Source organism: Sceloporus occidentalis, unplaced genomic scaffold, assembly GCF_023333645.1.
Source record: "Sceloporus occidentalis isolate IW3139 unplaced genomic scaffold, rSceOcc1.0.p SCAF_19, whole genome shotgun sequence".
Classification (NCBI taxonomy): Eukaryota; Metazoa; Chordata; class Lepidosauria; order Squamata; family Phrynosomatidae; genus Sceloporus; species Sceloporus occidentalis.
In genome coordinates, this window is record NW_028316999.1 from 884,409 (window position 1) to 909,367 (window position 24,959).

At 40.6% G+C, this 24,959-nt stretch overlaps 1 protein-coding gene across 1 annotated transcript in view; it reads left to right on the top strand.

The window, feature by feature from the left end:
- Positions 1-24,959, top strand: part of LOC149302263 (solute carrier family 12 member 9-like) — a 111,379-nt gene that overhangs the window by 24,477 nt on the left and 61,943 nt on the right. The window contains exons 4-6 of the mRNA XM_089482619.1: positions 293-589; positions 2,281-2,388; positions 2,683-2,794. Coding sequence (XP_089338745.1) covers positions 293-589; positions 2,281-2,388; positions 2,683-2,794 — 517 coding nt within the window. The remainder of the gene's footprint in view (positions 1-292; positions 590-2,280; positions 2,389-2,682; positions 2,795-24,959) is intronic.

A 24,959-nucleotide genomic window follows, 5' to 3' on the forward strand; every position in this document is an offset into this window, starting at 1 on the left:
CCAGGACAACCATAGAGACCCAGGACACACTGGGCACAGCTTTATCAATTAATATACAGCCCACTCTTCACTATAAGCGTGGTGACTTGAGACAGTAAAAGGATAATACATTAAGGAAAAACACAAGAAAAAGCTTTTCTTGTACTGCTAATGATTTTACTAGAAAAGGGATTTGGAATAGTGACAGTAGTAGCGCATTGATTGGGCATGTAAGTCTTATTCAATGTAAAGTTGAGTTGATGAGTCAAGGGAAGAAGAACGAATAACTAATACATCTCATTATTTTTGGCAGCTGAAAGCATTAAGAATGGCATTCATGTACTACCTCGGTCTTATTGGTACGAGCTACTTTATGGCACTGTCCTGCTATTCATCTGCCTGGTCGTCTGCTTGGTTGGTGCCAGTATTTATGCGAAGGCTACCTTTCTCATCTTCATTGTGGTCATGGTGGTTCTGATCAGTGTCTTCATCAGCTTTTTTGCTGTGACAGAGCGAATTATTCCCCTGTTTACCGTTGGCAACAACAGCAGTTTCATAAATGGGACCTTCACAGGCTTCAAGCTCTCAACTCTTAAAAATAACCTCAACCGTGAGTAACAGTGTCATTATATTATCCTAAATGATATTGAGCAACATTAGCAAACCTCTTCCATAGGACTGATCTCCTTTAAACCAAACCCCGCAAAGTTCTCTTTTGGGATAAAGTTTTTTTAAAGGGATTTATCAACTGGTGACCAGTAATGTGACTGTTGATTTCAGTATATTAAAGTAAAAATAGGTTGAAGCAGTGTATTGAAATACCACTTTATTTATCTCATTTTATTCCTGTGTAACTAAAACACTGCAGTGCAAATGCAGATGGTAGGCGACAGTCTAAGATGGCTTTTTTATGCTAACTTAATTTTGAGATAAAAATTCCCATTAAGTTAATAGACATGATGGAGACGTTTATATATGGGGGCAAGATATTCTGTTTGAACCCCATGAGTACTAGGGTCATCTTTGAAGTAGAACTAGAAAACTTAAGTAGCTGCATTGTTATCCAAATACTGTGAATTTTAAAGAGTTATCTGAACAGTAACTATAAAAATACGAGAATAGACTTATAGGCTTCAATGCCTTGTCCCTGGCTCACAGTTTCTTTCTTTATTAAAGCAAAAATTAACTTTGGAGGCCATGGTTGTCAACACTCACCCCAGAGAGAAATCTAGCCAAGAGTTAAGGCAGCCCAAAACCCAAATTGCAGAGAACATAATCAATGTACACCTGTCCAAAACACATTTACAGGGAAAGAGTAAATAGAATACCCATAAAAGGATGCTAAAAATGACATAGCCCACGTAGAAATGTATTATTATTATTTATTGTTTTATATAGCGCCATCAAATTCCGTAGTGCTGTACAACGGGTAGACAGGACATAATAAGTGGTATGTAACATAACAAATTGACTAACAGAGAAGACAACAGGTGAGGAGGGCACCATAACACCTTATGTGCACAATGGCTATACAAAAACTATGGGTAGTGGCCCAAAGTCTTTCAATCACACCAGCACATTGCAATACTTGCAAACGTCCCTTTAAGGGAGTCCTGTCACTGTGGTTTGCCTTCTGCTAAATGCCTACACCTGATTAAGTGCTTTGTACCACACTACGAACCACCCAGAGCTTCTGCACGGCATTTGAGGAACACACAACTAAATTTCATTTCCCTGATGAATCTTATATTATCGTGGTGTAAAGGTCAGGAGAAAATGAAATTAGGACAGTCGACAGAGGAATTCTGGTGAGAATTGGAAAGCTTCAGTAATCTTTTTGTAAGAAAAGAGCATGATATTACTTAGCCTGTAAGCCTCCTTGACCTGTGGAGTAAAGATTTCTCATGCAGGAACAAAATGCTTTGAAAGGTGCTCTTCTTCAGATTCTCTGTGCAGCCGTATCTCTCCTCACATTGGTGCCTTCATGCCGAAGGGGGATTCACATTTAGTTGCATAGTGAAAGGCTTTATCCATGTACTCTGCAGCTCTTAGATAATTCTAAACATGTTTGCAAAATGATTATTGTAATAAAGACATATGATTTGGAAGATAAGAACCATTAGAACCCATCTAGTCTACCTGTTTTCCTGATGTATAGATCCAAGCCTTAATCAGTCCTTAGTCTTGTCTTAGATGCTTAGAGGATAACTTTACGCTGATTGTGACTCCACATTTAGCCATTTCAGACTCGGTTGCTTTTTTTGTTGACCTCTTCATTGTGTCACTGTGTCTTCCTCGCAGCTGGCTACACCACGGATTACACTACAGGAAGAATGATGAGTTTCACCACTGTATTTGCAATAATGTTTAATGGCTGCACAGGAATCATGGCTGGATCCAACATGTCAGGTATGACCAGAGCTAAATACATTATTTTTTGTTTTCTTTGCTTTAGTCTTAATAATGATTGTTTTTCCCCTTCACAAAAAGGTACTCAAGGGGGAAGTGGGAAATTCTGTGCTGGCATACTGTGGGGGCTGTTGACAGGGTCCAAGGGGCAGCTGAAAGGTGCATAATATGTAGAAAACATATAACACGTGTAGACTTGGCATTGAAATATGCCATAGATGGGGTTAGAAAGGATAACTTAACTGAAAATAAAACAAGCAAAATATCATTTTTTTTGTTATTTTTTTTCCCCAGGAGATTTAAAGAATCCAAGCTACTCAATCCCCAGAGGAACAATAACGGCAGTGATCTTCACTTACATTATTTACAATTTGCTGGCACTGATGATCAGCTGCACCTGTGACAGGTATGATGACAGAGTTGCAAACACCTGTAAACATTTCTGACAATGGATGGGAAGTCTATTGTGTCTCCCAGTCCTGCGTCATGTAGGGCGATTTTACACTGAACAATCCAAATGGCAAAACAACTAGGGCAGCCTGAGAACCGAGACCAGCCTTGCTTGTTTTGATGCCCCTCATTCCAATACCGGTACAGTCTTGCAAGAACAGCTCACTGGGTTTGCCCTTAATAATGTATAGTGAAAGAAGGGAATTGACATTTTCAGCAAATTTTCTCTTTACTGAGTAGACTACTTTAGGTTTGAAATGTGTCACTGTAGTGGGATAAATACAGAGAACTCCCATAGTTAAGTTAAGTTAATAAAGCAACATGAGATTTGTAAAACACTTATACGAATTAAGGTCTCACATTAAGAACATATTTCCAGAATATCTTCCAACAGAAATGATCAGGCTTTAAGTTATTCAAAAGACCACCACATTATATGGAATGGGGAAGGCCAGCCTTTTCCTAAAATTAGTTAATGAAACATACCTGCAAATATAACACTTACTGTTTATATACATACAATACAACACAAAATACCACCTTACTGCCTTATATGTTACTTTTCCTGGAGTAAGCCCAGGCCTTTATTAATTTCTGTGATCAGGGCCTTATTTCTCTCTATAGCCTTCCATGGCCACAGGAATCTCCTTTCCTGCAGATCTGACACCTCGGATAAGTCATGTGTATGATTTTATCACTTAGTGATTTGAAAGCTGTCAATTCCTATCAGAGAATCCTGCCAGAGCAGCCTATCTCCTGGCCTGTAATTTGACTTGTTTGTCGGTGCGGTGCTCATGGGCAGGCATGGCAATTAAAACGCCACCATCGTTTAGCGCCTGACTCATCTGCTGATTGCATTAGATATGGTAATTCCCATTAGTCTTTCTATAGTCCGTGAGGATAATATGAATCGAGTAGATGTTAGCCTTCCACATGGCAGTGACAGAGATGTTGAGAATGCCTTCCAAGACTCTTTTGGAGTGTTTGGGACCCATCTTTTTCTGTCTGCTTTCTTACCCAGCAGTCCCTCCATTGCAGGAGTTCCGAATCTTTGTTGGAGGTGAGTGTATCCACACTCCAAAAAAACACAATAATCTGTATAGAAACATCAGAAAATATAGATTATATTGTGTGTAGAAAATGCGTCTGCCTAAGGCTAGGTTTCCACTCGGGTTTTTGTCCTGCGTTTTTTTTCTTGATGAAAAACGCCAAGAAAACTGCCACTGCATTTTCCTGCGTTTTGGCGTTTTTTTCTGGAGTTTTTTCTGGAGTTTTAGCCTTTCTGTGGAAATTGCTTTTTTTGACCTTAGGCAGTTTTTCCAGCCTTTACAAGTTAGAAGTTTCACCCAGCTAAAAGGGATTAGGATAAATGGCAAGTATCTGCCCCCTGATGTCATTTACTTGGTAGAGTTCTACTTAAACACCCCGGCGGACCCTTTTGTCACTTTTCTGTGGTTTGTAAGGCATGCTTTATTCCGAATGTCTGCTCCTCTAGGAAGATTGGCCCCAAATGATGGTGCAAATGGTTTGCTGTTGCTTTTGGCACGCAGGATCCCCTTGATGCGTCGGGTATGTTTGTTTGTAATGGCATGTTTGTTCCAAATGGTGTAGAATTCAATATGAACTTTGTTTTGTGTGAAACTGTTTGTTTCCAGCCTATTTCTCGTAGTTCACACAGATACTGGGTCCATCCTCTGCATTGTAACTGTGGAAAAAACGCCATAAAAAACGCCAAGGCAATAAACCCACATGGCTTTTTCATGGCGTTTTTTCTCTCCCATAGACTTCTATTGGAGAAAAACGCCAAGATTTCCTTGCAAAAAACGCCAGAGTGTCAACATGCTGCGATTTTGAAAAACTGCCACAGAGCCCAAAAAAGCAGAAAAACGCCAAAGAGGACTGAAAAAACGCCGAACAGAAAAACGCCAAGTGGATATGGCAACCTGCGATTTCCTATTGAAGAACAGCTAACATCTGGTTGCAACGTTTTTTCACTAAAAAAACGCCAGGTGGCGCTATTGGTGTTTTTATGGGCGTTTTTAGCAAGAAAAAAACAAGTGGAAACCTAGCCTTACAAAGATACTTAACAGTCACGTAAAGTGTAAATAAAACCCAGCTAACTAAACCCAAAACGAAAGTCACCCTCTTTCGCTCACACAGGGCCATGCAGTGTATTGTGGTAATAAATATAATGCGTGTTTAGAACTTGTGCGTTTGAACAATTAAATACAGGGGTTCCTCTGTTGTATTGAATGTGAGACGTTTAATAATGAGTGTACGGGAGAGCAGTTCTTGCTCACTTTCCTAAATTATATGTAGTGTAAAAACAGAGAAGCAAATAATTGAATGCACCTGCCATGGACAGATTGGAAAGAAAATATAGATAAAATCATTTACCTGATACATCTTCTAAATGATATAGAATGTGACTACATATTCATTTACATAACAGTACAGGGGATTAAAACTCTGCTTTAACGAGGCTGTCTTTTAAAACGCATGGTTAAATATAGAATTAGTATATGTTGTGTTTAGCGCTAGCTGCAGTTTTAAAATGGGAGAGAATTTAAATACGTTTTTTCCTGTTTCATGATAGCACAAATTTTAAAAAGACTGAATAGATATACGGAATTGGTTTAACCAGTGTTTCACTATAATGCATTTTATATAAAGAATGAATATGAATACAGGATAGCTGTAACTAGTGTTTTCTAACAGTTCACTTATTAAAGAGAGTTCATTTCATATATAATTGATTTTAACCCAATTAGTATAGCGAGACATTGGTTACACTGAGTATGTATTATGGGTTGATTTATTGAGCACACCTTTTGACAATGAATGGTAACAAAAAAAACGTCAGTGGCCATATAAAGGGCTGGAATGTGAATTAGCCATTTATGACCTAGTGCTCACTCTGTTCCAAAGGTCTTTAGGGGTCTGTAGTGACTGCCTCCCTTGGGTTACATGGACAGATCCTGGTTGTTGTACAGTTTAGGATCCTGAGAAGTTTTATTACAAATACACACATTTTCAATGGCCCTCCTCTAGGGTCACTACCAGGACTGGAGGGGGATAGAAAATCGACTGATATATCACCGAACACAAGCAGCCTCCTGCTACCTAAATTTTATAGGATTATACAGGCTGCCCAGTTAGAGGTGCTATATGGCAGTGGTGCACCAGACGTTTGCCTAGAATGCCATAGGACCCATATATTCCTCATGTTGCTTGCAAGGAAATATAAAGTGCCATTCTGAAGCACGTGGGATGTATTACGGAGTAACTGATTTCATTCTGTGAGTTTATACATACTATACAGAGTATAAAATGCACTGGTCACCAACATTTAAAATAAATATGTGCCCTATGGTCACCCTACCTCTCACATCACATTTGGCCTAACACAGCCACCACTTTGTGTATGTAACGGCAGAGGCTTTCTACTATTATTCCGCATTGCAGCCAAATTGGTATACCCCAGGAATTAAAAAGGGACATATAGCTGGTGTTAGGCATGACATGATTTTTAAACACAATGGATTTTTAGATTAATATTTTAATAATAATTTAGCTCACAAGGCTCTTGTACTTCAAGCTCTTCCTATGCTGTACAATTTAGCTGTGTGGGCCTGACTTTCAATTCTGATGGATTGCTTATTTATGTATTTTTAAATCTCCAACATAAGTTCTATAGCTTGTACAGAAACACTTCAGAGAAATAGGGATTAATTAGGTGGGTGACATACATGCTGAAAGAATAATGGATCCATGGCAGGGATGAATGTATTATTAAAGTATCTTAAAAACTGCTGAACAGCCCAAAAATATTTCACAGAAGATACAGACAATTTAAATATAATGATACAATATAAAAATGTAGCTCCATATAATGTGATTTAGCCAAGAGTAAGTTTTGCCTGGGTACAAGAAAATCTGATAGCACCATCCATATTTCTTCATTTTCACTCCCCTACCCTTTAAGCATCTGCATGATGTGTGCAATGTCAATATACTCAATACCTATATATTACAATAAAGACCCCGTGGCATGGAGATAAAAGGCTACATTGTTTTTCAGAACACTACAAGGTTAACATACCGTATTAAGCTCATGAAAGCAATTTATGAAACGTGTTAGCTTGAACTTGTTAACTAGATGGAGTGGGACTGCCCAGAGTCCTGACAAAGGCATAGCTACCAGTATAACATCACCTGCTCAGCGGACACTCCACATGGCGATCACCAGGGACCCAGCACACATGAGTCTTGCACTAAGCTACTTGTGCCAGTGCCACCCAACACATTTATTGATACAGGACCCGAGGGACCTACATCGATGTTGAGCATTTTGATCTGGAACAAAGAAAAAGGTAGAGGGTAACACATCCTTGAGGTACATCATCCAGAAACCGAAGGCAACAAAGGCTTTCTTTTAACAGCCTTCCGTGATTCCTGCTTACAAACCCCTACTCCTCTTATTTCACTAAAGTCACCTGCCCAATACATACTGCAGCATGCATTTTGGACACTTGTGTGTATTAATAATACTGCTTGTCCATTGAAGCAGCCCCTTTATTAATGCTACATCCTGGGTTGCTATCTAAACCAAAAAGAAACTCATGCAATTTAAAACCTTCTGTGGTGTCCAGCATTTACATTAAATTGTGTGAGAGTCTCTTTTGAGTTAAAATGCAAATCACTCTCACTGATCAGCAATATAGCCATGAAATATTAGATAGGACTCGACAAACTTGGAGTACTTTGACGTAGTGGCGGGCTAAGCAATGTATGGCCATATAGTGTAAAGGTATCTCCAATATTTATGTGTTAGATGTGTTTTTTGAATGGTATTCGCTGGGTATGCACTGGATTCTTGCTTTGTTTTGTGTACTTATTGATCATTATTATTGTAGCAGCACCATATGAATCTGAATGTATATGCCTTTTTTGCTTTTTAGGTTGTGCACTCGCATTTCTGTAAAAATTTTTATTATGCATAAAACTACCCATTGTGGGGCTAATTGTTATTTGGGTATATAACACCCGCCACCTAACATACGCACTAGCACACACATTTATACACTCACACACACCTACAAATACACACTCTGACCTAAACACTTACACATACACAGTGACACACGTGTGATGCGCCAAACTACTTTAGCTTCCAGGGACTAACCTATTACTTTGCTATGGCTTCCTCACTCTTCCGGCACTGAACGTGTTTTAAAACAGTAGATTGCTGTGTCACATTGATCAGTTGGTGCATGTCATATACTGACAGAAAAGAACAGAAAGAGCTCTCCTGGTTTTATAATATACCTCATCTTCCACAGCTGTAAAACGCCTGACAACTTAAACAGGCTTTTTAGTTCTCTTTTACGAGAGTCTCTCTACTGTTTAGATTTTATTGCAAGTCGCTCTTCAAGTCTTTCCCAACTTCATCTCTTTTAATATCTGTTGGTATGAGGGTACAACATCTCTCTGTCCAGTCTCATTACGGGGAGGATAATCAGCCCACATTCTAGAATGGAGATTGATATGAGGAAGCAAGGTCATCATTAGTGCCTCCTGGCACAGGAATGCTAATTAACTTGTAGACTTGACTTTATATACTCGTCATTTTTTGGCTCACATGGTAACTTACATGAGTTAATAGTAGCGGATTTAATAAAATATGTAATGCTCATTACCATAATACTGTGAGCTATAATGTATGAAGAGAGTCATGCATGTTAAGGTCTGACCCATCCTAAGGAGATTCGAAGAAACACAATTTAACTTTGTATTCCCCAGACACAAAGCAGGATTCTCAAGGAGTTAAAATCTATTGATTTCTAGGACTAGCAAAGTGTCCCAGTGAGGTAACATGTTAACAGCCCCAAAGCTAATATTTGATAGCATGCCCAAGATCCTGCATGTGAAAATATAGTTCTTGTTTCTTCTTCTTCTTCTTCTTCTAGAGATCAATAGCATATCATCTAGTGCTGAAATGTTAATCCTGGTTTCCTGGACCAAGAAATCCTGGTCGTAATGTGAAAGTTAATTGACTATTTTGGAACTGTGCATATTGTTAAGAATAACCAGAAGGCCCTTAAACCAGGGAAAAAATGTAGGGCAGAAAGGATTTTCAAGTAACTATTTGTTTTGGCGCAAAAGAGTTGTCTAGACAATTAAACAATGAAAGATCACATACCAGAATTTTGGTGTTTGTCAGCCTGTGATCGCGGGGGCGCTGCGCCCAGGAGTCTGGGCAGACAGCACAGCCACTCAGAGCCCTCCCCCGAGCCTGAGATCACTCCCACAGAGTGATTCTGTAGGCTGAAACAGGCAGCTTCAGGAAAGGGGGTTGAGTGTTGATTGGATCCCCACACAAGTGTGGGGACCTGACACAACATCCCCCTGCTGCCTGATCGCTCCATGAGAGCGAAAGTGCAGCGTTAACCCCTTCAATGATCGCGGCATTTTAGGGGTTAATTCCCATTTTGTACGGGGCTCTGCTGCTGGTGGAAGCCCAGGCAGGCCAGCAACAGCAAAAACGAGCCCCCACAAGCCCTTTGATGATTCCTGTAGGCATGGAAGCCTACAGCAGTCATCAGAGAGACTCCCCCTGCAATGGCTGGTCTATAGACCAGCAATTGCGTCCCAGCTGCCAGAGGCACCTTCAGGGACAGGGGGAGAGGGTTCACTCATGTGGAGACCAGCCACAACACCCCCCTGCTGCCTGATCGCTCCATGAGAGCGACAGTGCAGCGTTAACCCCTTCAATTCCACAATTGTGTATGACACATTCATGGCATTGCAGGGGTTAACATTTGTCCCCACAAGCTTGTGGGGACTAAATATCAGTCAATGCTGTGCTCCAATGGAACATCAGCATTGAAAGCGTTAAAAAAAAATAAAATATCAAAAATAAAAAAAAACAAACAACAAAAGCCAGCACTGACTTGAAAGTCCAGGGTGCTTCCAGGTCAAACGCTGTGAGTTTAGTAAGTGGGCTGATGATGATCAGATCACTCTTGACCAACTGTTAGTTAAAAAAAAAATCCTGGCTCCTAACTTTTTTAGCTGGCGCCTAGATTCACAACAAATCTGTCGAGCCCTGATTTAAAGGGAAATTTGCGATTTAGAACTTGGTTAATAAGTACGCTGCAGGTTAGCGAATCTGCTTTCTAACCCACATTGACTTGATTATCCTGCGGTCGAGTGTGTGCAAGTTGTGAGTGATTTTTACGAGTGTAAATGAAAATTAGAATTTTTAACCGACTCAAAATTTAGTGAACAGGGTGTTTGCCTAGTGAATTAGGTTAAAATAAACATACAACAAATATACAGCTGTCTAAGGACATGAAAACTAGAATTGCTTTCAAAAAAGAAATCACAATACTTTTAAAAATATGTTTTTAATTTAATACCAGTGATACAAATTTGTAGTAGGAGATCCTCATTAACGTTTTTGAAATGCCATGCGAGCCCTGACCTTCCACATGCCAAAATCAAGCAGTCCGCATAGGCCACAGGCAAAGATACATTTTCCATGGCTTCTCACGCCCCACAAAGATTCCTAACTGCTAACACGGTTTCGTAAAAGGGAGCTCTCAAAGCTAGAATGACCAGATGTCTTCTTTACACAATATACTACGAGTCCCTTGTATGACACATGATGTTGCTGCATGCTATTAACGCCGACATTGTATCTGTCACAATGTAGCACATTAGTTGGACCCATATATTGTCTGATGTGGGCCTCTGTCATGTATCTACTTTGATGTATTGGTATTATATCTGCAACCCTAGAAGTATAGATACAGGGAATAAAACAAAGATCCTGCCATTAAGAGCATGCAATCTAATATCATTATATTTAATATATGGAATAACTGTCTCTTGCCAACCTTTCAGACAACAACACAGTAGGTCTGATGAGCTGAAATAGTAGGAGGATAAACAGTACACCGTGCGAAGCCCAGCAGAGTCTGCATACTGAAGTCAGCTAACTGGTGTTTAACAAAACAATCATTATTAGCCATGGAAAACTCCCATAAAACAGCAGGGAATGCTCTGGGGACAAAGAGATTAATAAATAGGGAGCGTAACTAGAAGTTATCTTTGTAATAAATAAATGATAAAGGAGTGGTTGCATTACCAAGTCATTTGTGGGGACAGCATATGGGAGAGGTTGGATAGCACCTTATCCCTCGCCGCTCCCCGTTCACACATTGCTGCAGCGAGGGATTCTGACACCTTGTTTTAGGAAGATGTATTGTCTATAGGAATGGGCACTCACAGCAATTTTAAGCAAGCTTTTAGAGCTGTGATTAAATATTCAGAATGCCCATCGCTAGCTCCTATTAATACAAAAGACACCTTGTTTAATGGGGTCTGCTTCTTTCAAGGTTTCTGCAGGAAGGAATGGCAATGCAGCCTTTTCTGTAAAGTTAATCACAGCTTTTGCAGTATCTTCTGTTAGCTTTACAAGGTCATATGAGAATATTTACAGAGAAGGTCATCATTAACTTTTACAGTCACCATAAGGCAGTGCAGAAAGTAGTTTAAGTAATAGGTTCCAAAAAAAAAAAGTTTCTTTTGAGAGTTAAATACAGGGCAGCATTCAGGTATACACTAGAAGAGTAAATACTTTGTTGTATATGCAGTGTATACTTTGTTAAGAACCAAAAACCCAACTCTTCTCGTTGCTTCATGGTAGAGGTTATTATCTTCAATTTAATGCTTTGGTTGCCTCAAATTCAAGGGCGTAACTAGACGCCTCAGGGCCCGGGTGCGAGAATCTGTTAAGGGCCCCCCCACCCCCTCACCCCCCCAAAAAAAACATGATTTTTACCCAACAATTTTTTTTCAACTAATTCAACAAATTCAATTTACATATTGAATCATATCTGTAAAAAAATCAAAGAAAAAGTGGCGCATGTACAAAGGGCATAATCCAGGGGTGTCCAAGTTTTTTCTGCAGTGGGCCACTTCATCAGAATTGTATACGTGCGAGGGCCGCACTCATTTTTCACTGTGACAAAAAATATGGCCTTTAATAAAATATGCAGATTAAAATAAAGTAAAATGACACAAAACCTTTACTCTTCCTCTCACTGATTTCTGGGCCTTGAAAGTTTTGCGACTACAAATTCAGGATTCCCTAGATTTATTCTAGGGATGAACTAAAATGAAAATTCTGGACCAAAACATTCAGGGTTCACTTAGCCAAAACTGAAAATGACCCCCACCTTTAAAATAATAATAAAAACTCACATGTTTAATAAAAGTAGGTAACACACAATTGGACAAAATTAGCAATATGACTTGGCATGATAGGAGTGTGATTGCTAACAGCAATCACACTCCTATCATACCCAGGCAACCAGTAAATGCTGGTACCTAGGCATGATGGGACTGTGCTCGCTGTGATTGCTGTTAGCAATCACACTCCTATCATGCCAAGTCAGCCAGTACATGCTGGTACAGGGTGGGTGTAAGTGATGTGCAGACCCCATACTGCTGGCAGCATCACTACACAAGGGGGGCAGCTAGCTAGGTTTCAGCATGTACTGGCTGACTTGGCATGATAGGAGTGTGATTGCTAACAGTAGTCACAGTCCCATCATGCCTAGGTTCCAGCACTTACACATCCATCCAGTAAATGCTGGAACCTAGGCATGATGGGACTCTGATTGCTATTAGCAATCACACTCCTATCATGCCAAGTCAGCCAATACACGCTGGTACAGGATGGCTGTAAGTGATGTGCAGACCCCATACTGCTGGCAGCATCAATACACAAGGGGGGCAGCTGGCCAGGTTTCAGCATGTACTGGCTGACTTGGCATGATAGGAGTGTGATTGCTAACAGCAGTCACAGTCCCATCATGCCTAGGTTCCAGCACTTACACATCCATGCTATCACACACACACACACACACTCATTTATTCATATAATCATTAATTCACAGATTCATTCCCTCAATCACACACACTCATTCAAACACCCTCCCCACCCCCTTACCTGCACTGCATCTCCCTTCGATGCCGCTCACAGACTTCAGCAGGGGGCGCGGCCTCCCTCTGCCTTCTCTGCTAAAGCACAGAGGAAGTAGGATGTCACGTGAACTCCGCTTCCTCTGTGCTGTCCAGAAGACCCTCCCACAAGTAAGTAGCAGGGCTTGAGGTGCGGCTCGTGTAAGATCGGTTGCCCTGGCTGCCGATCTTACGCGGGCCGCACCTCGAGGTCTCGCGGGCCGCATTTGGCCCGCGGGCCGCATGTTGGACGCCCCTGCCTTATTTAAAAAAAAAAAAAAACAAATTTAAAAAGATTTCGGGCGGCCCCTTGGCTTGGGCCCCCCTGCCGCCGGGGCCCGGTCACAGTCGCGACCCCGGTAGATCCGCCACTGCTCAAATTTGATAACTTCTATGGGTGACACTGCAAATCAAGTTACACTTTGCATCTTTGTACTTGTGTCATTGTGTCTGCTGTGTGTATTTATGTTTTGCTGGACTCCATAGAACCTCACTGGATTGAGAGGGGTTAATGGGTCTCACCAGCAGCCCGTGACTTGTCTTGTAGAACATCAGTCTCTATCTCACTGGCTGTCCTACTCTCCCCGGATCAGCACAAGCAGATGGTAGTGGATGGAAATCACTGGGGCTTTTCATGGCTTGAGGCTGTGAGGTTGATGAGGACAAAAAGCTGGCTCGTCTCATCATAATCAGTGTTCTTTATTTTAAATTGACAAGCCTATACTGGAATTAAAAGCTGTGAAAATGTGCAGAGATGTGAAATGTTTTTCTCCTTTCTAAACAATCCCAGTCCTACCTGCATCTTATATTAGCAACGGATCAACAATATGGAATCACTTTCCTATCAGTACCCAGCAGGCTGGTTTTCTTGGGGGGGTCATGTCAGATGACTGTCCCGTGACACATTAATGGTGCCTTTTAATAGGTTGAGTGCTCAGGTAGTCAGGTAAAGGGTCTGTGTGGTACGTACGTGTATGCATGTATAATGTGCATGTTTCGATTGCCAGTGTGCATTAGTTTGACAGTGGTATGTGTCTCAACACACTGTACACTGTTTTTGTGGTTGAGAATTGTCAGTGTGTGTCCAAGAGTGCTGTGTGTGTCTGAGTGTGATCTGTAAGGTTAAGATGTATATTGAGTGCTGTGGATTTGGCTGAGAGGGGTGTCTGCGGTATAGTATATGTTGGTGTGCTTACAGTGGTCAGTATACGTTTGCATCAATAGGGCTTAGAGTAGGGTGTTTTTAGTTTGTCGGTCTACTGGGAGCTCTATGAAATGACATCATGCCTATTGAAGGGCCCAGAGGACAACTGCTGCATATGGTAAGCCTGGCACCAGGGCAGCTGTCCCTTCAGCTTCAGCCTAAAGATGGCCCTATTACTTACGTATCTCATGGATAGAAGTATCATAACGTCATGTTCTTAGGATCTTTGTGATTGTTCACATTAAGTTATTACTACGCAATTGTTTCAGTGCTGGGAGCTGTTGATTGGCTCAGGCAGCTTTTGAAGGTGTCGGTGAGAAGGTTAATTAGATAATGCTGGCTCTGGCACAGGCTGCCTTCAGTTTTAGCTTGAAAAACTTTTAAACTAATTATCTTCAAAACAATTACACTTTTTCTAAAGAAAAGCACAAACTACAGATAATTTTAATAAGTGATTTTGCTAATGCTTACTTATGTTAAAGCTGCAACAGCAATTGTTCTGCTTTAAAAGAGTTTAAGTTCTGGTTTTGGGCGCTTAAAAGATATTTAAACAGTAATTTCAGCATTTAGAATCCTCAGAGTGCATAAAGAGTGTAAAAGAGCCAAAGCATCGCCACATTGATCATAAAGAAACTGAATTTATCTTGTATACTATTATTTAATACAATACACATTTTATATAAATGATAATTGTCATGGCTGATATGAGAGATTAAATTACTGAAGTCCAAACTAAGCATCAGAATGGGGAAGAAAGGGGATTTAGGTGACTTTGAACATGGCATGGTTGTTGGTGCCAGACGGGCTGGTCTGAGTATTTCAGAAACTGCTGATCTACTGGGATTTCCACACACAACCATATCTAGGGTTTACAGAGAACGATACGAAAAAGAGAAAATATCCAGTGAGCAGCAGTTGTATGGACAAAAATGTCTTGTTGGTGTCAAAGGAGAATGGGCAGACTGGTTCGAGATGCCAGAAAGGCACCAATGACTTGAATAACCACTCATTACAACCAAGGTATGCAGAATACCATCTCTAAATGCACAACACGTCAAACCTTGAAGCAGATGGGCTACAGCAGCAGAAGACAACACCGGGTGCCACTCCTGTGAGCTAACAACAGGAAACTGAGGCCACAATTCGCACAGGCTCACCAAAATTGGACAATGGAAGAATGTTGCCTGGTCTGATGAGTCTTGATTCCAGCTGCGACATTCAGATGGCAGGGTCAGACTTTGGCATATCAACGGTTCAGGCTGGTGGTGGTGGTGTAATGTGTGGAGGGCATTTTCTTGGGCCCCTTAGTACCAATTGAGCATTGTTTAACCCCTTAATGACAATTGCCGGTCCTGGCACGGCACGGAAAAGCATGTGCTTTACGACAATTGACGTGTCAGGACCGGCACGTCTTTAAACGGGTGCAGAAAGCGATCTACTATCGCTTTCTGCACCCAAAAAGCGTTGCTGAATGCCTCGACCTCGAGGCATTCAGCAACGCCGCGATCGGCACGAAGGGGCCATCTCTGGCCCCTCCACGGGGCGTCAACATCCGCCATACTTTGTATGGCGGCGGACGCCCGTTTTAAAAGCGTTTAGGAGGCGATCGACGATCGCCTCCTAAACTTAAATGGTGTCGCTGGAATGCCTCGATCAGGAGGCATCCAGCGACACCAAACACTAACCTTTTGATGGGCTGTGACCGCTCCGGAGAGCGGTCACAGCCGCAGCTGCCGGCAATCTTCGCCATCAAGGAAGATGGCCGCCGTCCTGTAACAGGAACCACAAATTTTAAAAGTTCGCTAGATAGTCCAGACCATCTAGAGAACTTTGGCTCCACTTGCAGGTTGAATACAGGTACTGCATTCACCATGCAAGTCAATGGAGCCCAGCTTTCTAATCACAGTGTGATTAGTAAAAATAAATTAAAAAATAAAATAAAATTAATAATAATTAGAAAAAAATAGTAAAAAAACAGTAAAATGTAAAAATCATTTCCCACTGATGTCACTATCAGGGGAACCTCCAAGTTGAAAAAAAGTTAAATTTTTTTAAAAAAAAAATATATATATATATATAAAAAATATATTTTTGTGAGCAAGTCCTAAAATTAGCATATTAGCTTAAAACAATTCTCGCATGGAAAGAGTTAAAATACTGGCATATTAAATGCCCGTGGGGTGTCTACTTTTAAAAAATGTATGATTTGATGGGGTAAATTGAATGGGCCAGGTTCAACAACGTCCCAATTAACACGGGGGGAAGGATGGCCACACATCTAATTTCCAATTAGAAAAATGCACACGTACCAAATGTGGCCTTTTAGTTCCCCCCAAAAATGACACACCCATGCATGTGGGGTATCACTGTACTCAGGAGATGTTGCTGAACACATTATGGGGTGTCGTGTGACAGCGGCATATACCAGGAGCTGTAAATTCATACATAAAGTAGGTGTGTGTGGGAAAAATACACACACAAAAATATTACTGCAAACTTTGAAAAAATGCTGGTGGTAAAATATGTGCATGCAAAGAGTTAAAATACCAGCATTTAAAATACCCTGTGGTGTCTAGTTTTGAAAAATATATGGTTTTGTTGGGCACACTGAAATGGCCTGGCTCAAAGATGTACCAAATAGGGCATGGGCAGTGGATCCCAAATGCCAAAGTTCAACATTGAAAAAAGCGCATGCCCCAAATGTGGCCCTTGTGCCCCCAAACAGCCAGGCAAAATCATTCATGTGAGGTATCGCTGTACTCAGGAGATGTTGCTGAACACATATTGGGGTGTTTTGTGATAGTGACATATACGAGAACATTTTAATTCATACCTGAAGTAAAATGTGTATGACAAAACAAATGCAAAAAAATGACTACCATAAAGTTTGACAAAGACTGGTGGTAGATATGGTGCATGGAAAGAGTTAAAATACTAGCATTTGGAATACCCTGGGCTGTCTAGTTTTCAAAAATATATGACTTGATGGGGTAAATTGCATTGGCCGGGTTCAAAGATACCCGAAATGGCACATGGGGGGAAGAATTACCAGATTTGGAAAAAATGGCTTTGAAATAGCAAAACGCTACCTGTACTTATTGCCCCATAATGGGTAGAAAAAAGCAAAAAAACATAAAAACATTGGGTATTTCTAAACTCAGGACAAATAGTAGAATCTATTTAGCAGGTTTTTTCATTACCTTTTATAGATGAGTAAAAGATTTTTCAACTAAAAGTTAGAAACAGTCATTTTTTTCTAAATTTTTCACCATATTTTATAATTTTTTTAATAGTAAATAATATGATACAATCAAAACAATGTCATCTAAAGAAAGCCCTTCTTGTCCTGAAAAAAAACAATATCTAATGTGTGTGGGTTCAGTAAACGGGAAAGAAGAAAATTACAGCTAAACACAAGCAGCGCAGAAATGTTAAAAAGGCCATTGTCACAAAGGGTACAAAAAGTAAAATCAGCCTTTGTCTCGAAGGGGTTAAACACAGCCTACCTGAGTATTGTTGCTGACCATGTCCATCCTTTTATGACAACAGTGTACCCATCTTCTGATGGCTACTTCCAGGATAATGCATCATGTCATCTCACATCATCTGAAACTGGTTTCTTGAACATGGCCACAGTCTCCAGTTCTCAATCCAATAGAGTACCTTTAGGATGTGGTGGAACGGGAGATTCACATCATGGATGTGCAGCCGACAAACCTGCAGCAACTGGATGATGCCATCATGTCCATATGGACCAAAATCTCTGAGGAATGTTTCCAGCACCTTGTAGAAAGTATGCCACTAAGAATGAAGGCAGTTCTGAAGGCAAAAGGGGGTCCAACCCAGTACTAGCAATGTGTACCTAATAAAGTGGCAAGTGAGTGTATACGGTTTTACTGGAAGCATTATTCAGAAATGATCTACGGTCTTATTGAAGGGATAACATGAACCAAGAAAAGAAGCATAATTACCTAATCTGAGGGATCATTGTCATACCTTCTTCTGGAGACACTTATTTTTTGGCAGCATACGTAGCGACCTTTAATTGATAGCTATTACATTTTCAACATTTTTAGCAAGTTTTATAGCCTTGTAGTCTAAGAGCTTGTTTTTTAAACCATCACACTGTTTGCTGTATAAGATGACTAAACCTTTCATCTGCAGCACCGTAGACATTCTTAATAGTACCCATTATTGCATCCTCCTATCACATGACAAGCCTGGAAATCATTATTTATATATTGTCAAATATGTCATAGTTATTCTGAGCCACAAATTATATTCTTAGGCTATAAAGGATCATCCAACTTTTTTAAAGTTTTGTGAATTCAGATGAAGGACAAATGACAAACTGAGAAAATCACTATTTTGTAAGTTTTTCAGGCAGATAGAACTAGGTATGTGACCATTACTCTCAATGAAAGCAGATTTGACTACATTATTTGGTAGGTCATTTGGTTTGCATAACCATGGAGGCTTAATCTGATTTGCTCCTACATTTGTTTAGTTGACATAACCCAGTTGGCTATTTTGTGAAATAATCTTGTCGTAAACAAGAATCCATCTAAACCTGACAAAATACAGACTGTTCCAGTTCCTCTAGAAACTCTAGAGGCCCAATTTTTTTGACATTCATATTTTATCATCAGAAGGTCACAATAACAATGCTACCCTCCTGTGACCATGGAGAGATTGTGATGTTAAATGGAAAATATTAACACTAACCACAAAACTGATGTTCGTGCAATTCTGACTTTTTCATCTCGTAAAGAACTGGGAAATAAAAGCAGACCCTTTTATGTCCCTTAAAATCATATTGGTTTGTTGCCGGTTCTTGCCTTTGCTTGCATGCCAAGTGCACGTACAAATGGGCCAGAAATATTAATTCTGCAATGTCAGTTTATTCAGTGTGCTTCACGCAGCGATGGGCCAGAGAGAGTCAATATCAGGAGGGAAAAAATCAGCTTTTTCTTAAATTGAATTCACTGGCAATTTAGAATAAGTAATTTTAGCCTCCGTATGAGTGCACGTGTGCATTCACCTACTAAATACTCTCCCACAGACTCCGCTATCTTTTTGCTTGTTTTGGTTATTATTCCGTAGATTGAAATCCAACAACGCTGTCAAACGCAGCATCTGCTGGCTGGCTGAGCAGAGAGTTAATTAGGGGGAAGTGGGCGCTTTGGGCAGAGCTGGGTAACGAGGCAGATATTCCAAGATTCGCTCTTTTGGTTAGAAATACATTTTCAAACAAGAGTGATACAAGTATGTATGACTGCTCGCCGTAGTTAATCTTCTGGCTTGTAACCATTTATATGCCAAATAAAAAAGGCAATATTGTTAACAGTAGAATAACACGACATCAGAATTTCCCCGGAGCAAGAGAACATAGAGACATTTCACTATTTGAAATGTGATAAATGAGTTGAATCTGCAGATGTTGATGTAAATCTATTAAGGGCTTGACACAAGGCAAAACATTGTCAACAAAATCTAGATATAAATGTGGGTGAAAGAACACATTTCATCAAGCTGTATTAGGGGCACCTTCTTTTGTATATGCAGCTGGTGTTTGTGTGCTTTTGGGAATAATGCTATGACCCTCTCATCAAATGCACTCCAGCGGAGACACGTGTTCTTCTAAGCTTGTCTGTATAAGAAGGGTCCTTTAACTCCAAATGTTCCAAGGGAATCCAACAGTAATGTATTAGTCCAGATTAGCACAGATAGCCTAGTCTGCAGCTTTCCCTTTATTAACCAATTCTGTTATGTTAACGAAAGGCCTGCCTGTGATCTTGTCAGCAGGGGACCTCTAAAACCTATGCTGTTGGTAAGAAGTCACTGACTAACATCTGAGGTGCCTTACTCTCAAGTGCCATTGATACAAATATGATCAAGCACGTCTTGATAAATCCCAGGAGTTAGGTAGCTATGGGTCTTTTTTAGGTCTGACTAACTTTTTGCCCTGTTTTATATTGATCTGTATGAGTACACTTCTTTCTTGCTTCTACAAAAATACCAAGTAAGCTCAGATTTATCTCTCTGGCTTTTACTTCTCTACTAATTGTCAAGCCCTGTTATAGATTCTCATTTAAATTCCTTAAAATATGCTAATAGCAAATAGCACTTGCCAAAAGTGAACACGTTCGGCATTTTGTATATGATATATACCATATGAACCTACAGATTAGATTACGTTCTTCTAGTGTTTTTGTAAAGGCTTTGGAGAGAAAAAGAAAAAAACAATTCTTCAAGGACTCCAGAATGTGAGATAATGAAAGGCCATGCTTCTTTTTTTTTTTTTTTTTAAAGTCCCTTTAGCAACTCCTGACTTAGCTACTACGGTATGTTCCAAGTACTTTAATAAATGCTGTACTTGGTGTAGTTATTCTGCTTTATATCTATATTTTATGCTGTGGACCTTTAATTATCTTACATGTCAGGGTACTATAAAATATGCACATTATATATCAACTGAACATCAAATTAAAGTTCTAAGCATAATAATTATAATGATAAGGAGATGATATCCCAAGATATTTAAAAGTAGAGCAAGGTATGGTCATTTGATGTATCAGAGTATACATTGCTCTTCAGCAGTATGCATTTGCAGTTTTTAATATGCAGCAAGGATAAGAACAGCAAAAAATAGAACTTAAACATGCCCCTAAGGTAGAAGCCCCTTGCAGACTGGTATTTATTTTGAGTGTAAGAAGCGAAGCCAAGATTCAGCAAGGAACACCTAAAATGCAGTCATTCTTGTCACATCCATTCGAGGCTGACTGACTTTCCTCCAGATAATCACAGGCTGTTTAACAGCTCCCAGTCGATAAAGTGACTTTACCATCAGACAAGCCGCTGCCGGGAGAAGCAGTAACATCACCTGGTGTGAGTTCTTATACCAAGTGCCAAAGGGAGCCAGGAGAGGGAGATAAAGAGAAAGAAGGAGATGAGTCCCTTGGAATTAAATGAATAACAACAGAATTTATAAATAAAGTAAAAAATGCAATCCTGTCTAACGCAGGAAGAAGTGCAGTGCCGCCTAAAAAAAATCAAAATAGACAAATCACCAGGTCCAGATGGCATTCACCCCCGCGTTCTAAGGGAGTTAAGTAATGTAATAGACAGACCCCTATTTCTAATATTCAAGGACTCTATAGTGACAGGGTCTGTTCCCCAGGACTGGCGCATAGCAAATGTTGTGCCAATATTCAAAAAGGGGACAAAAAGTGACCCGGGGAATTATAGGCCTGTTAGTTTAACTTCTGTTGTGTGTAAACTGTTTGAGGGTTTCCTAAGAGATGCTATTTTGGAGTATCTCAATGAAAATAAGTGTATGACTCCATATCAGCATGGGTTTACAAGGGATCGGTCCTGTCAAACTAACCTGATCAGCTTTTATGAGGAGGTGAGCTCAAGACTGGATCGGGGTGAATCGCTGGATGTCGTATATCTTGATTTTTCCAAAGCATTTGATACGGTGCCACATAAAAGGCTGGTACATAAAATGAGAATGCTTGGGCTGGGGGAGAATGTGTGTATGTGGGTAAGTAACTGGCTCAGTGATAGGAAACAGAGGGTGGTTATTAATGGTACATACTCTGAGTGGGTGACTGTTGCTAGTGGGGTACCACAGGGGTCAGTTTTGGGTCCTATTCTTTTTAATATATTTATTAATGACCTTGTAGAGGGATTGTATAGTAAAGTATCAATCTTTGCAGACGATACTAAGCTCTGTAACGTGGTTAACACAATAGAGGACAGCGCACGATTACAAATGGATCTGCATAGGTTGGAGGCTTGGGCTGGGATGTGGCAGATGAGGTTCAACACAGATAAATGTAAGGTTATGCACATGGGGAAGAAAAATCCAGGCTGGGAATATGTATTAAATGGGAAAACACTGGGGACGACTGACATGGAAAAGGACTTAGGAGTTTTAGTTAACAGTAAATTTACCTGTAGCGACCAGTGTCAGGCAGCTGCTGCTAAGGCAAATAAAATCATGGGGTGCATCAAAAGGGGCATAGATGCCCACGACAAGGAAATAATTCTACCCCTGTACAAGTCACTAGTCAGACCACACATGGAATACTGTGTACAGTACTGGGCACCAGTGTACAAGAAAGATATAGTGGAGCTGGAGAGGGTTCAAAGACGGGCAACCAGAGTAATAAGGGGAATGGGAGGACTACAGTACCCAGAAAGATTATCAGAATTGGGGTTATTTAGTTTGGAAAAAAGACGGCTTAGGGGGGACTTAATAACTATGTATAAATATATAAGGGGACAGTACAGAGATCACTCCCAGGACCTATTTATACCCAGGACTGTATCTATAACAAGGGGACATCCTCTACGGCTGGAGGAAAGAAGGTTTCTACACCAGCACAGACGGGGGTTCTTTACAGTAAGAGCGGTGAGATTATGGAACTCTCTGCCAGAGGAAGTGGTAATAGTAAACTCAATAAAAGAGTTCAAAAGGAGCCTGGATGTGTTTCTTGAAAGCAATATTACAAGTTATGGATATTAGATTAATAGGGACAGAACGTTGATCCAGGGATTTATTCTGATTGCCATATTTGGAGTCGGGAAGGAATTTTCCCCCTGGTATGGGGCAATTGGCATCTGCTTCATAAGGGTTTTTTGCCTTCCTCTGGATCAACACAGTAGGGACACAATATGTATATAGGTTGAACTTGATGGACTTTGGTCTTTTTTCAACCTTATGAACTATGTTACTATGTTACTAATGTCAGAGGAAACTGTGACAATATATTCAAGTTTCTTTCCATTTTTAAGCTAAGTATGAAAGGTGAAAAAGACTATTGAATAGTACATGTTCCTTAACGGGTAGCAGTTATATGGATTCCGTATACTAATCCATAAACAGCGCATAGGAGTCCTACAGGATGAAGACTTAAAACTTCTCATGCAAAATGCTCTCCTTTGGGAAATCAGAGTTAAAAATCAGTCAAATGAATAAACCATGAAGCTTTCATTTTAGGAATAGGCAATATGCAGAAAGGTGTATGAGAATCCGGCTGAGTTATCTATAAAAAAAAAGATTTAAACATTTAAAAAGTACAAAGAAGAAAGGAGGATCTTGTATCCAGCACACAACTGTGTGGCCATCAGATCTTTTCTATTCTTTTATTTTCTTACAGGGTAAAGGTTTTTTCAGAAAAAGTAATTGCCTATTTGTAGATTTTTATTTTGGGCCTATTAAAAAAGCAATTGTTAAAACTGAAATAAGGTGCTTAAAATCTGATTAGATGCAAAGGTGATGACACAGAAACAACAAGAATGAGATTTTTCATGAGTTTTCATGTTTTCACTGTGGTTGATTATTGGTAGGATTGCATCTGTATTTTCTGTCACATGTATTCTGCCATAGCAAATGACATGAAAATTAGCTTGGTGATTGAGGAGGAATCAACATGTAATGTGCTCATTACTGTAAGGCTGCTGAAGGCTAATCTAAAACACAAGCGATGAAATAGTATAGACCATATTAATAAGTTGTAAAAGCTGCCTGCGTTAAAAGCAGTCAAAAAACTCTTTGATGCTTGGCCTCATAGATTGCATTATGGGTACGAATCTTTGGTTTTGGTCAAATCAAATCCCTCACCTTCCAACAGCTATTGTGCTGCTCAGCGGGCAGGTTACAAGTCCAATAGAGGGCTGTACTGAGCCTGTACAGCCTCCATAGGATGCTCTTCCCAGGTGCCGCGTGTTCTTAATAGGACAATATATCTCGAAGATCCACAGTAAGCCATGAAGGAGGTGGCCAGAGATGCTATGCTGGGTCTGACCTCAGGCAGTGCTGAAGATAAATACCGTATTGGCTCGATTATAGGCCGCACCCGGATACAGGCCACACCCTAAAAGTTAGGTAGGAGTGTAAAAAAAAACACTCAGTGGAACAGATATGCTGCCACTCTACCCCCCCCCGAGATATGCTGCCACTCTGCCCCAATATGTGCCCCCCCTCCTCTAGACTTACCGGTGCAGACTCCCCGGGGTCTTGCAGGGCCGGCGGGGGACATCTACGCAGTACGCGTATTCAACTTCCGGTGCCGGCACTTCCACCGTGGGAAGTGCCGGCAAGGAAGATTGTTAACGTACATCGCGCAGACGTTCACCGGCTGCGGTGATGCAAGCATAAACAACCTCTGCTGCCGGCATGTCTGCACGAAGTGCTTTAACAATCTTCCTTGCCGGGACTCCCCCCGTGGGAATTCCCGGCAAGGGATATTGATAAAGCACTTCGTGCAGACGTGCTGGCAGCAGAGGTTGTTTACGTGCATCGCCGCTGCCGGTGAACGATGCGCTTAGACAATCTCCCGTGCCGGCACTGCCCCCGTGGAAAGTGCTGGCAGGGGAGGCTGTCTGAGCGCATCGGAGAGTAGGATACAGGTCCCCTGCAGCGCTGCGGGGGATCTGTATCCTAACCCTGCTGCCTGCCCGGCCCCGGAACTGCATGTCCCGGGCGTCGGGCGATACTAATTGCGCATTCCTGCAAATGCGGTATATTGCTGACTATGATAACCAGTTCCACAACATAATGGATAGATTGCAAAAAGATAATGCATCCATGTAGTTGTAACTGGACTTGGTTCTTTGTGTTGTAGAGGGAGTCAGTCAGAAATGCTTTTATTACAATTTCTTAAAAACTAATATACATATTCAGCACTGTACAAAATATTCAGCACTGTACAAAGTAAATGTTTGTGAACCTCCTTCAAGCATTGTTTTACAGTTGAAAAAGTATTTGCCCCTTTCCTGGTTTCTTTTTTTTTTTGCATATTTGTCACACATTAAATGTTTCAGATCATCAAACTAATTTTAATATTAGACAAAAATAACCTAAGAAAACGCAAAA